This window comes from Malania oleifera, chromosome 4 (genome assembly GCF_029873635.1).
Source record: "Malania oleifera isolate guangnan ecotype guangnan chromosome 4, ASM2987363v1, whole genome shotgun sequence".
Classification (NCBI taxonomy): Eukaryota; Viridiplantae; Streptophyta; class Magnoliopsida; order Santalales; family Ximeniaceae; genus Malania; species Malania oleifera.
The window spans coordinates 97,963,629-97,977,307 of NC_080420.1; the positions used below are offsets into that span (position 1 = coordinate 97,963,629).

General features: G+C 38.0%; 1 protein-coding gene across 1 annotated transcript in view; it reads left to right on the top strand.

Moving 5' to 3' along the window:
• The window catches only part of LOC131154214 (protein ILITYHIA), a 122,924-nt gene that overhangs the window by 96,065 nt on the left and 13,180 nt on the right, over window positions 1–13,679 (top strand). Inside the window, exons 43-59 of the mRNA XM_058106834.1 lie at window positions 532–638; window positions 743–794; window positions 881–987; window positions 1,074–1,133; window positions 1,223–1,337; window positions 1,504–1,614; window positions 1,712–1,849; window positions 1,926–2,048; window positions 2,197–2,268; window positions 2,729–2,841; window positions 3,690–3,848; window positions 4,038–4,134; window positions 4,219–4,401; window positions 5,498–5,692; window positions 5,765–5,944; window positions 6,124–6,256; window positions 6,451–6,529. Coding sequence (XP_057962817.1) covers window positions 532–638; window positions 743–794; window positions 881–987; window positions 1,074–1,133; window positions 1,223–1,337; window positions 1,504–1,614; window positions 1,712–1,849; window positions 1,926–2,048; window positions 2,197–2,268; window positions 2,729–2,841; window positions 3,690–3,848; window positions 4,038–4,134; window positions 4,219–4,401; window positions 5,498–5,692; window positions 5,765–5,944; window positions 6,124–6,256; window positions 6,451–6,529 — 2,024 coding nt within the window. The remainder of the gene's footprint in view (window positions 1–531; window positions 639–742; window positions 795–880; window positions 988–1,073; window positions 1,134–1,222; window positions 1,338–1,503; window positions 1,615–1,711; window positions 1,850–1,925; window positions 2,049–2,196; window positions 2,269–2,728; window positions 2,842–3,689; window positions 3,849–4,037; window positions 4,135–4,218; window positions 4,402–5,497; window positions 5,693–5,764; window positions 5,945–6,123; window positions 6,257–6,450; window positions 6,530–13,679) is intronic.

Below are 13,679 nucleotides of genomic sequence, written 5' to 3' on the forward strand. Positions count from 1 at the left end.
AAATTCCCATAAAACTTAAAAATAATAAAATCCATTGAAAATATTTTTACTATATTTCAATTGTCATTCACAATAAGGTTGTTCTTATAAAGTGGATTTCGAAATATACTAATTAAGTAAAATAATTATAATAATATTATTTTTATTATAGTATTTTAAATTATATATATTTTTATTTTAATCATATTTTAGTATTTTAAATTATATTTATTTTATTTTATTTTAATCATATTTTGTAATTGTTATTTGATTCAAGGATAAAAATTAGCATTGTTTAATCAAGTTGTAATTTGTTTTAGTTCCACAATTAGTAACCAAACAAGTTACTGGTTTTTGGTTTTTAGTTTTTGTTTCTGGTTTTTGTTTTCATAAATTTTGAAAGTGATATCAAACGGCCCTATAGTCTTCTCTTTTGTTTGTGAGGAAATGTTATTTTGTTACCAAACTCAGAATCCTCTAAATTAGGAAGTTCATTTTAATTTATTTATTTTTATTATCAAAATATGCTTGTCTAATCCACTTGCCTAATAGGGTGTATGCATTGGCCTGAGTGAAGTAATGGCCAGTGCTGGTAAGAGCCAGTTGCTGAATTTCATGGATGAGCTCATACCTACCATTCGGACTGCCCTCTGTGATAGGTTTGCCATTTACATATTCAGGAATTGCAGTTGTCCTATATCTAATAAATGGGTTTTAATCTTTCATTATCTGAGGACTTGATGGTTTTCATTTCTGGGAACAGCATGTCTGAGGTTCGTGAGTCTGCAGGTTTAGCATTCAGCACTCTCTATAAGGTGCTCTTTTTAGTATTTCATTGCCATCTGATTTCTGTTTAATATGTTTTGTGAAAGAAGATTGAAAATAAACTGCATTACTGTAGAGCGCTGGAATGCAAGCTATTGATGAGATTGTTCCAACGCTGCTTCATGCTCTGGAGGATGATCAAACCTCTGAAACAGCTCTTGATGGCCTCAAACAAATCTTAAGGTAAGATAGCTTTTAAGTTCATGTATATTGAATTTTTTTTAGTCTTTTATGTTTTCCTGGCTGCTAATTTTTCTGCTTAATTTTAGTGTCAGGACTACGGCTGTTTTGCCTCATATCTTGCCCAAGCTAGTCCACCTTCCTCTTTCGTATGTATTATTATTTTTATTATTTTTTATTTATTGTGCAAGATTTTGAGTAGCTTCTTTTTTACCTAAAGATGTCTATATTCTTCCAGTGCCTTTAATGCACATGCCCTTGGAGCTTTAGCAGAGGTTGCTGGACCTGGTCTTAACTTCCACCTTGGTACCATTCTTCCTGCATTGCTTTCTGCAATGGGTGATGATAACAGGGTATGCTACTAACACGCAGATGATGTGTTTTTAGCTTTCACTTCCTCTCACCATGAATGAGAATTACATCTCTGGACCTCATTTTGGCAGTTGGTTTAAAGGTTTTCGGTTATATGTTTCTCATGATCTCTTCTATTTGATTATTTTCTGCTGATTGGAAACTTAGGATGTTCAAACTTTGGCAAAGAAGGCTGCTGAAACTGTGGTCTTGGTCATTGATGAGGAAGGCATTGAGCCTTTGATATCAGAACTTCTGAAAGGTGTTGGTGACAGTCAGGTATGCTTGCAATTATTGTATTTTCATCTGCGCTCTCTCGCTCTCTCTCTCTCTCTCTCTCATATTCATATTTTTCTTCCATGATCATCTGATTCAGGTTTCAATCAGAAGAAGTTCATCATACCTAATAGGATATTTCTTCAAGAACAGCAAATTATATTTGGTTGATGAAGCTCCAAATATGATATCTACCCTGATTGTTCTGCTTAGTGATTCTGATTCGGCCACCATTGCAGTAACATCCTCTTCCTACCATTTCATGCTGTCTCTATTGTATTAGTATATTGCTCCTTACAAAATTATGGGTACAGGTCTCGTGGGAAGCCTTGTCAAGGGTTATTGGTTCTGTTCCTAAGGAAGTGCTTCCTTCTTATATAAAAGTAATTCGTGATGCAGTATCTACTTCCAGAGATAAAGAGCGTAGAAAAAGAAAGGTGAGTGGTTCCAGCATTGCATTTGAGTTATATGCTTTGAGTGGACAATGCTATAAACCACAATGAACCAGAGATTGAACGTGTAGATGGTTCCCTCTGCAATTTCAACTTGCTCAAACACCTAATGTTTTGTTTTATGAACTTGCAGGGAGGGCCTGTTATTATACCTGGATTCTGTCTCCCAAAAGCTCTTCAGCCGTTGCTGCCAATATTTCTCCAGGTATACGCCCTCACCTCATGCATTAGAAACTTCTACATCCAAGCAAATTTTATTTTCTTGACATGGCTATCCTTAAACTTTCCTGGTTTTACGAAATGAATAAGATAGTCATATGAAATCTCCATATTTGTTCCCTCAATTTTTTTGGTAACTGGGGAAGGTTTAGTGAGGTATGAACCCTGATCAAAAGCCTGTTGGGATGAGCCTTATAATTGGGTCATCCCTTGCCTCTATTTGTTTCCTCAATATTACTTCATCTTCTTTTTTCATTTTTATTTACTTTTAATCACCTAAACGCATTCTATTAAGGCTTTAACACCACCTCTTTTTAGACTGTGAATGTCTCTTCTCTTGTTGTAAAAAATTGAATGAAGAGGATATATTTGTGTGATTCAGAAGCATTTTTTTGACCATGTTTTTCAAATTTCTAGCAAGTTGTGATATCCATTTATACTTCTAGGGTTTGATAAGTGGATCAGCAGAACTAAGAGAACAGGCAGCTCAGGGTCTTGGGGAACTGATTGAAGTGACCGGTGAACAAGCACTGAAGGAATTCGTCATCCCAATTACTGGGTATGATCTGTGTATTTTTATGGTTTGCCCCTGGATTCTTTTAAAATTGGAGCTTTTAATGGTGGTTTTGATCTTCAATGTAAAATGTTATGGTTATTGTAAAGTTTTGGATATTAAATGTGCTTAACTCCTTCTGTAAATAAAGCCCTGTTGTCCTTTTCCTTCTAAACCTACAAACTAGTGAAAAATTGGTTGTGAAGTTGCTCAGATGTGGGAACTGTCAAAATATTTGAGGATCATCTATCAAGTTGAAAGATGCTTTTGCTTTTGCGTTTTTACCTGATAAGAAATGAATTTCTTAGTCTTTTTCCAAGTAGCGTGTCATCAGAAATGAGAGGGTTCGTTGCTTATGTAAGACTTCAAGAATATATATATTTTTTTCTAGAAACCACATTTAACTCTTAAGATTTGACTTGTGTCAAGACCCAAGCAAGTTGATGAAATTTGATCCATTCCCTTATACAACGGTGTTAAAATAATCCTCATATTTTCTTGATCATGTTATGAATTTTGTTAGAATCTTCTAATGATTTCAAGTCCAAATGCTCATTCTCTTATCTTGAATACATTCTCTGTTCTTTCATGTTTCCAATGGCTGATTGAGACGGCGTTCTCTGATAATGATTTGGAAGGAGGTGATTTTTTGGGGGGGGGGGGGGGAGTTGGGAGGATTACCTATTGACCTGTCTAGTTTTATTTATTTATTTATTTATTTTAAAATGATGGGAGGAAGGGAGGGTACTCCATTTCCTCCCACCCCTCAAAATGCTTACCTCATAAATCCAAGGTGTTTTCATGAGACAGTAATTAAAATCCGACTTTGGTGTTTGCGTGTTTTGGAACCACAGGCCTCTCATTCGGATAATAGGGGACCGGTTCCCTTGGCAGGTGAAGAGTGCCATTTTGTCAACTTTGAGCATCATGATAAGAAAGGGGGGGATAGCACTCAAACCTTTCCTTCCCCAGCTTCAAACGACATTTATCAAATGCTTACAGGATAATACAAGGTTAGTTTAGATTATCATATTTAGTAATCAATATTATAATTGAAGGAACTGTATGTACTGTACAGGATGATCCTGTTTAATATTACTGCTACAGGTTGTTGGGCACCATTTGACATAAATTATCGCATATTATTGCCCGTCTTGGATGCTTCTTGCCCCATATGCTTACCATCTAGTTTGTGAATGCAGGACTGTTCGCTCAACTGCTGCTTTCGCAGTTGGAAAGCTTAGTGCATTAAGTACTAGAGTTGATCCATTAGTTGGTGACCTCCTGTCCAACTTACAGGTGATATACTCAAAATTTTGCAATCATGTCATGTGCTAAAATCAAATGTTAGATAAGTTACACTGCTGAATTGTGATCATTCAGGCATCAGACGGTGGGGTCCAGGAGGCAATATTGAATGCTTTAAAAGGTGTTTTAAAGCATGCTGGCAAGAGTGTGAGCAGCGTTGTTAGAACCCGTGTCTATGTCCTCCAGAAAAAATTGATCAATCATGATGATGAACAAGTTCGAATTTCTGCTGCAAGCATATTGGGTATCATATCACAGGTCTGGTGAAGATGAGCCAATAAGGAGTATTTTTTCTCATTTTTATTACATCTAGGTTTCTATTTTTTTCCATCATTTTCTTTTTTCACTTAAAAGAATTTAGCAGTCACATCTTTTTAAGATGTTTTAATTTTGGTTCAAATATGAAGCCTTGAATTTCTTATTACTTGTATTTTACCAATATTTGGAGGTGAATGGTGAACTATGACTGCAGTTGGAGCAGTGGTGCTGATATTTTATTTATTTATTTCTTCAATTTTTCCTGTGGTATCAATGGAACCTTCCATGGCTTGTGGGTTTGAAAATTGCAGCAAGATCTGAATTCAGGTCGGGCTTGGGATTTCTGGCAAACTAACCCAACTAGTGTCTGATTTTATTCATGCTTCTATGCTAGACTCGAGCATTACATCTGATGGGTGGGTTCTGTATTCTCTTTTTCTTTGAAACTGTACCAGTCAACCCCCACAGTCATCTATAATTTTTAAGGAGAAAGGCCATTCACCTAGGTGCTTTAACTTAGATTTTGATTTTGACTATTGCATCATGACAGATTCAAGGTTGTTAAAATTGGGATCCTATGTAGGATCACTAGGATGGTTTGAAGGATTGGATCTTAGAATAGGATCAAGGATCATAAGATTCTTCTAAATATGTAAATAAATATGAAAAATGCATTAGTATGTTGATTCCTATCTTTGTCAAACCATCTTATAATGAAAATAAAATAAAAACTAATAAAAAAAACAAGGACATAATTTTCAACTCAAATCTGACAAGTAAAATGTGGAGATGATCATATGTAGAACTCGTATTGCCAACTAATGCTGTGTATTGTTCAATACTTACGTCTGAGGTTAGACTGGTTTGCGCTCAAGGCAAGGTGTCTTACCGTTTGATTTGAGCTCTTGTTGATCCCTAATCAGACCCACCCACCACCAAGTTTCAGGCTTATTCCATTGCCATTACATCTCATTTTATTTTATTTTTTGGATTTTTCTTTTTAACTCTTGCAATTTTCATATTCGACTCAGCACCTTCTAACATTGTTATGATTTGTTAGTTACTCTCTGAGCTAACTTTCAGTATGCTTTTGCAGTACATGGAAGAAGATCAGCTGTCTGAGTTGCTTCAGGAACTCTCAAATTTGACATCATCTTCTAGCTGGTCTGCTAGGCATGGCTCTGTACTTGCAGTGTCATCCATGCTTAGGCACAGTGCTACAAAGATGTGCTTGTCTGAAACATTCCCATCCGTTCTCAATTGCCTTAAAGTTACCTTAAATGATGAGAAGGTGTGGCAATTCTGGCAAAATTACGTTTCATAGTTCTAAATTTCCCTGTTTTCTGACTCAATTCTTTGACAGTCCCCTGTTCGTGAAACCTCAACGAAAGGATTGGGGAGGCTTCTACTTCATCAAATTCACAGTGAACCCTTAAACCCTGGCTCACTTTTGGAAATTCTTCTGCCCATAGTATCAGCTTTGCAAGATGACTCCAGTGAAGTCAGAAGAAGGGCATTAACTGTATTGAAAACAGCTGCAAAAGTACATACTTGAATCTTTGCATGTTTTGTTATATAACAATTTCTATTTTTTTTTTTCCCTAACATTTTTTCTCTTAGTCTAATAAATTTTGGATAAAATGTTGCATGCATTTGACTTTTTCATTAAAATCTCATAGGAAATTACTAGATAGAATGTAAATTTTGTAAACCATATGGCAGGAAAATCCTTCAGTAATCATGTCCCATGTTACAACTTTTGGCCCTGTGCTTGCTGAATGTTTGAAAGATGGAAATGCTCCTGTGAGAATAGCAGCAGAGCGATGTACTTTGCATGCATTCCAGTTGACAAAGGGTATAACCTTCTTTATTTTTGGCTTCTTTTCTTATCTTTAAGCTGCTGAGCTATATAATTAATGTCAGTTTTCTTGTTTATTTCACTGCTCAAAAGGGCCATTTTACTGGATCATCTGATATGCTTTTGCATATAAAGTTAGATGGGCAAAACAAAGAAATTGTTTTTTTATGTTATTGGGTTCTGTTCTCTAGGAGCGGAAAATGTTCAAGCTGCACAAAAGTTTATCACAGGCTTAGATGCTAGACGATTATCCAAGTTTCCAGAACAAAGGTATATTATTGTCACTTATTTGGCCGTTCTTTTTTCACAGATATTTTGTCAACGTATAGCTTTGCAGATGACATGTATAGATAATAACAGAAAGTTTACTCTGCATTTGTTTAAGTATAAATTTTCGATTGCTCTGTATTCTTTGGTCCAATGTTGGATGCTATACCGAAACCTGGAGGTTACAAGTTTAAGAGGCAGAAACTGCCTTCCCAAAACAGAGAGATAAAGGCCCACAAGGATTATGCAATCCTAGAACCCTGTGCTGCAGGACCCTTATGCAGTAGGTGATTTGTGTGTCCAACATTTAAGCCCACTAAACCAACTTGTGAGAGTTGTAAGCCATCTATTCTTGCGGACGGATTGTTAGAGAAGTACTTGTTTCTTCAAAAGTTCTAGTGTTTCTCTCTCTCCTCACAACACTATCAAAAAAATAGTGAGTGGAATCAAAGGCAAGATTCTTTTCCTTCCCCTCCTTTGCTACACTTTTCTTTGCTCACTTCTCCTTTTCCACTATTTCAGAAGTGGTCCTGTGCTAGCCAGTGAGAGCAGTAGCCGGATCCAAGCTGTTGCATTGTTAGTCAACATACATACCCACCAAAGCATCTTTCTTGCCTGCTAACTTGAAAATAGCAAGAAATTGAAAATCAAATGGGGATAAGCTGCACAAAATGTTGTGCCAAAATACGTCCCCATTTTCAGCATTGAAGTGGATGAGAGTGAAGAAATCCTACCCAACATTCCTAGTTCACTTCCAAACACTTATCCATAGGCTGTATGGGCTCGTGGAGCCTGCCCATTGTGATCAAGGTCATACTTTTAAGGCAATAATCATTCTCCATCGTAACTCTTTTTCACTCATGAATCTGCAGAGCCATTTTCTGGGGGCCTTAATTGAAAAGCAGGAGAAATTTGAGACTCAAGCCACCTCTTGGAATTTGTTGCTGAACAACTTCCTGTTTAACTAAGTGGAATTGAAAACTTTCTCTGTACTTAAGTACTTCCCCAATGAAATATTTTTTGAATGTCTTCCAAGGCCTCAAAGCAAGGAATGGGGATGAGAGGCAGGAAGTAAACTGGTAGGCTGGAGAGAGTGTTTTGATGATAATGCATCTTCCACCTTTAGAGAGGGAATTTTGCTTCCAACCATCCAACTTTCAAATCTTTCAACAATAGGTTCCTAGATCCTGGTTTCCTTAAACTTTTTGCCCACTGCCCTGAGGAAACCAAGGTAGTTCAAAAGACATGTCCTCATATTTCAATCAATGATGCTAGCCAAGAAAATTCTGTCATTCACATTCCCTATGTGAAAATGTTCTCCCTTTTCCAAATTGACTTTCAAATTGGAAACTGCTTCGAGGCAAAACATGAGCATCTCAGATTAGGTATTTGATGAGCTTCTGTCCAACAGAAAATCATGGTATTATCCACAAAAAGGAGGTGAGAAACTTCCAGTTCCCTGCCATTTCCTTCCACTGTCAGCCCTTTTTGAAGTCTCATTCTTGTGGCATTTTTCAGCAGGAGGCTGAGAATCTCCATTACTATGATGTAGCAGAATGATGAATAATAGAGGAGATAGGGGATCTCCTGCAAACCTCTTAAAGAGTGGAAGAAGTCCAAAGGGCTGCCATTAAAAATCCTTTTTTGACTACAAAATAAAATCCAAGAAAACAAGGTCAAAACTCAAAAGCTTTTCCCTTGTCAAGTTTGCAAACAGCTCCTACCTTCTGATGGTGGTGTGACTTTCCATAATTTCCAAAGCAATAAGGGCAGCCTCCAAGATTCGCCTCCCTTAAGCAAAGGCTTCTGGTGCTGTCTGATGACTTCAAGTATTGGATTTTTAGTCTTGAGGACAGAACCTTGGATAAAAGCTTGTAAGCACTTCCCGCCAAACTTATTGAGTGTTGATGTTACAACCACCAACTTCTTAGACATCAAAACAACAACAGTATAGTTTGCTGTCCACAAGTCTGCCCACAGAATGGAACTTATCAAAGACCTTGATAATGTCATCTGTGAGAACCATCCCAGTTTTCTTGGAAAAATGCTATGTTGAAAGAATTTTTCATGGCACAGAAATTTTTCCTTAATAAAAGAATTTTCCAGCCCACCAAGCTTTTGAGAGGCAGATTCTTCTGAACCTCAACTTGCTGTCTCCAAGTAGATGGCTCAGAGTAAAGGGTTTTATAGAATTCGCAAATACGTTCTTTGATGTCCCAACCTTCTAAAGTTTCCTCGTTAATTACTACGTTGTTCAAGCTGTTCTTTATCTCCATAAGCCCGTGAGAAATTTCATTGGCTTCAAGATCCTGAAGTTTTCTCAAGATGGCATTTTTCTTCATATGGATATTTCTGAAGGTTTTTTTTGGTCCACCATTTGAGTTTTCCTTTAATCTCTTTCAACTTGGAAGCTAGTACAAAGCTTACAAAGCCTTTGAAGTGGAGAGTGGACCACCACTCCTTGACAAGTTTCTCATAACCTTTTTGTTTGAGCCACATGTTTTCAAAGAGGATAGAAGTTGGTTCCCAATTTACTCCCCCAGCGTCCAGCAGAACAGGGAAGTGATTGGAGATATGCCTAAGGAGGAACTTATGGATGACCTTGGAGAAGTGTTCCTGCCAACCTGTTGAGATCAGAAATCTGTTAATTCTTGAGAAAGAAGGGATCTCTCTTGAGTTGGACCAAGTAAAAAAGGCCCCCACATGAGGGAGGACAATAAGAGCATTTACATTAGGGAAGTTCTGGAATTATTTCATTCTTTCTTTCTCCATAGTTCTCCCGTTTCTTTCATGAGGGAAGGACACCATGCTGAAATCCTTCACCTGGTTCGTTGACACCAGTGAAAAGCCAAGTAAAGCTTTCATCCAACTTCCTGAAGAGGCAAGAGACAGAGAAGGTTACAGTTGTGTGCCCTACTAGCTCAGCTCAGCTGCATTTCTTCTTCCAGATAGCCAAGAGCCTACCAGCACTGCCAGAAGCCCTAAGATAAATCCAACTGCTCTTACTGTATCCCCAAATACAGGTGGTGAGATTCTTGTCAAGAGTTTCCAACTTAGTTTCGTGCTGGCAGATCACATCCGCCTCTTCCTTTCCTTCCAAAAACACTTCAGAACAGACCTTTTAGCTTTATCATTGAGACCAGTAACACCCCGAGAAATAAATCATAACATCATAAATCCTGAAAATAATGCCTGCTGCGACTGGCCTCCTCAAGATCTGAAGAACTCCCATTCCTGTCATGGTTTACTGAAAAATCGAACTTCTTCAGTTCCCTGTTCTTATCTTTCTTCTTGTTGCTACTCACATTCCTCAAATGGTTATATTTGCCTGCTTCCCTTCTCTTCTCCTCTATTTCCTTGAAGATATTTCCTGCATTTTCCTCTATGCTGTTTAATGAGACTCCAAGGGCTTTGCTTGCCATTTTGACTTTGTGAGAATCCAATTCAAAACTTGATCCTTGTACTGTTCACTAACACAGTGAAAGCATTAAATGTCCTCGAATTTTGTGATTGCATGTTCACTAGGCTGTAGCCCAAGAGTGCTTTGTCAATTGTTGCTGACTGGGATCAAGCCTAAGTGAGGTAGAGCTGTTTCGCAAAGGGGTTTTCATAACTTGTCTAAGCATCAGATATATTCCTTGATGAAGCACCAGAATCAGGCACTTCCATCTCAGTTTGGTGTGAGTCAGGATGGACAGCTTCTATGTTGCAGAGGGCTTAGGAGGTGCTGGATGATGGCTGTCCAACCTCCTAAGGTGAAACAGGGAGTTTGCTGGGGTCAGTATCGTGGGAAAGACCATGAGGATCTATTGGGCCTTCACCTTTAAAAGAGTCAAAAGGGCTTTGTGCTGGAAGAGAGGGAAGGTGTAGGGCCGAAGAATAGATTCTTGACCCAGTCCTAAAGCAGCTGAACTCTTCAGGCCTGGGAAAGGTGGGCCCAGTTTCTTCAAATTTGAAACAATTTAGACACAGCTGTCTGCCCATGACCAATTCCCTGACATGGCTACTACAGCTTATGCAAATGAATGCATGTGTACAGTCATTGTTGTTGAGCTCACTGTGCAGGGCTTATCCTAATTCCTGACAGAAATGCTGATGCAATTGCCGCAATGAGGACAGAAGCACATTTCCATGGGATCTAGCTCTTGGTTTCTTCATGGGACGGAAACACGTTCATCATTACAGTCGGAGCACTGGGAGGTGAGTTGCCAGAGGTCTGTACTGGAAACAGGCTCATGAGCCTTTTGCTTGGGGCTGGGAGTGTTTCATTAACCCAGTTCTTCTGCCGCTGTTGATATCTTAAACCCCCCCTTGTAGTCAAAACCTTGTGAAAAGGTGACGTACCTCCATCCATCTCTGTCAGAGCTATGAACTTGAGTTGATCCTTGTAACATTGAGTCTCTTTGAATCATCAACTTGCCTCTACTGTTGCCCAGTGAGTAAATTAACTACTCTTAAAACCTTAACAAGGGATGATGCCATTTGCTTTGGCCCAAAAATCTCTACCCAATATAATCTTCACCTCATATGCAAGGCCTTCATTTACTTTCCCCCACTTAAGAGATCTTTCATCTATTAGATTAGAATGTCTCCTTGGACCCTTCCCATCACAATAAAATTGGTGGAAAATCTTGTATTGCTCAAGTTGGTACATATAATTTACCACCCAATGATGATTTTGAGTATAAAATATATATGTATTTTGTGTGTGTGTGTGCATAATTTTATTGCACATTTTGTCCAATAAAGATTTCATCTTCTGCATTAGAAGATTGCCGTAGCCTTCATCAAACCTTACTATTTTTAACAATGTGGACAGCTATGTTGTCACCAATATCTTGTGCATTAACATCCATAATATTTTGCATCCCTTGATATAACATTTAATGCTTTGATAAGGTAGGCTTGTGAAATAGGATGCCTCGATTGTTGCCAGTAAGCAAACTAATTATATCCATTTGTAGAACTTAACCCATCATCATACTCAAATCTTTTATCCAAGGTCTTAAATCTTGACCTACAACCTTACTACTTCTGACAATTTGGACTGCTATGCTTTCACAAATCTTGTGCTATAGCAACCATAAGTAATATTTCACATCCCTTGATATAACATTTAATGCTTTGATAGAGTAGGCTTTTGAAATAGGATGCCTTGATCGTCGCCAATAAGGAAATTAATTATATCAATTTGTAGAACTTGGCCCATCATCACACTCAAATCTTTTAATCCAAGGTCTCAACTCTTGACCTACTATTACACACAAATCCTCTGATTCAAGCTATCTACTCCATTTCATTCCCACCACTATGGAGCTATGGTAAGTCAAAGAGCACGCAGAGAAGATTGCCCACCATTTGTTCTTGTATGGACTATAAGATATAGGCTTTCCATGAAAGCTCTACAAGTTGAATAAGCTATGACCCTCTTTAGATTGTTTTGTAATATTCTAGTGGTTGCCGCAAGAATAACATCGTAGTTCTTGCAAAAGTAATAACAATCAAAGTCGTAGGTGGGTATTCACATAAAGGGAGCACCTTGGATGATTGAGGAATTTGTGAAAGCTAGGTAGGCGCCATCTTTGCCATATCCAATTTCTATGTCAACATCGGATTTCCCTTTCAATAAACTCAAAAAATAGAATAGCCCAACCTTTGATGTTTTTAACCACTGAGACTGATCATAGGCACCATTGGGGTAGCAAGGTCGAGCCTTAGTCTTGGCTAGGAGTCGTAGAGATAGGTCGTTGGCTTATTCCATCGACATGCTTAGGTCATTCTCTCAACAGCTTGTTAGTCTGCTATGCATGAAAACAAGAAGCTCTATTTCTTCCTCGGGAATCCAGTATGTGAGAAATTTTTATACAAGGTCTCACATGTAGTGTACGATAGACATCTAGGACTTCATAAGTAAGCAACAAGACACATTTACGTATCTTTATAGTAGTGATGAGCATGCTTAGAGAGGTGGCAACATTGGCAGGAATGTGGTTGTTAGATTAAAAGGAGAGACATTGCATGCGTAAGTGTCAAGGGCCAAATATTTCACTTCTTGTAAAGGTCCATGCTTCGCTAGCCAAAACACTCTTGTTTAACTAGCCAGCCAAAGATTGTTGTGGTTTAGCACTATAACACATTAACAACTGTTGAATGTAAAGTAATGGAAGTAGTAAGCTATTCATGAAAGCAAATGGCAAGCAAGCAATAAATATTGAAGCAACACAATTACACCTCCGTAAGCAACATGTTTAGCTAGGGAGGCAAACAGGCTAAACACGATAAACAAATTCTATTTGTTTTACAAGATTAATAAAGACTCACCCTCTCCTAAAGAGCTTTACATGCCTATTTAGCTCTCGCATAAGAAAACATCAAACTGACCCATGAGTCATACTCCCACTTTACATTAAGACATGAACATACTCCAAGCATAAAACCTATACTATACGTGATGGTAACTATCACAAAGTCTAAGTTCACATCCCACAACTTGACACTATGATAGCACCAAGTGACACACTTCGTTAAGCCAATGTCACACACTCTAATTTGTTGGTTAAGTCCTGTAAGTGTATAGAAATTGAAACAACATTCATAAGGAAACATTATTTATAGGAGCAACAATTCCCAACCTTTTCTATTATTCAAAGACAAGAAATACACACTCTTAACATGTGCAGGAACTATACATGAATTTCTCCTGTGTCCCATTCCACCTACATGTTAAATTGATACACAGTTGACACCCCAAATTGCATAGGGTATGTAGTTGACAACCCCAACTACCTAGCTTGTGCTATACACAACTGGTATTTGCCAACAAGGCTAGAACAAGTTATGCTTACAACTAAGTGGCTAAAAAAAATGCCAAGATGTCACCCCACGAATTTACCCACCAGCCATGCCTATCTGCTAGCCTTACAAGGAGAAATTGCCAAGTAACTGTCGTGCCTGGTCAACATGTCAACACTACAAGCTTTTGACATTGACATTGCATGATACCCATTGGTCAGCACTTTGTGTCAAGCATGGTTTCTCCTTAACCATGAGTTATTCATGCCCCAAGAGCATCATATGTCAATGAAGCACTTGACATAAGTACATAACCGAGTTTACCATGCAACCATGTCAATCGAAAGAAACCACTGTAAGC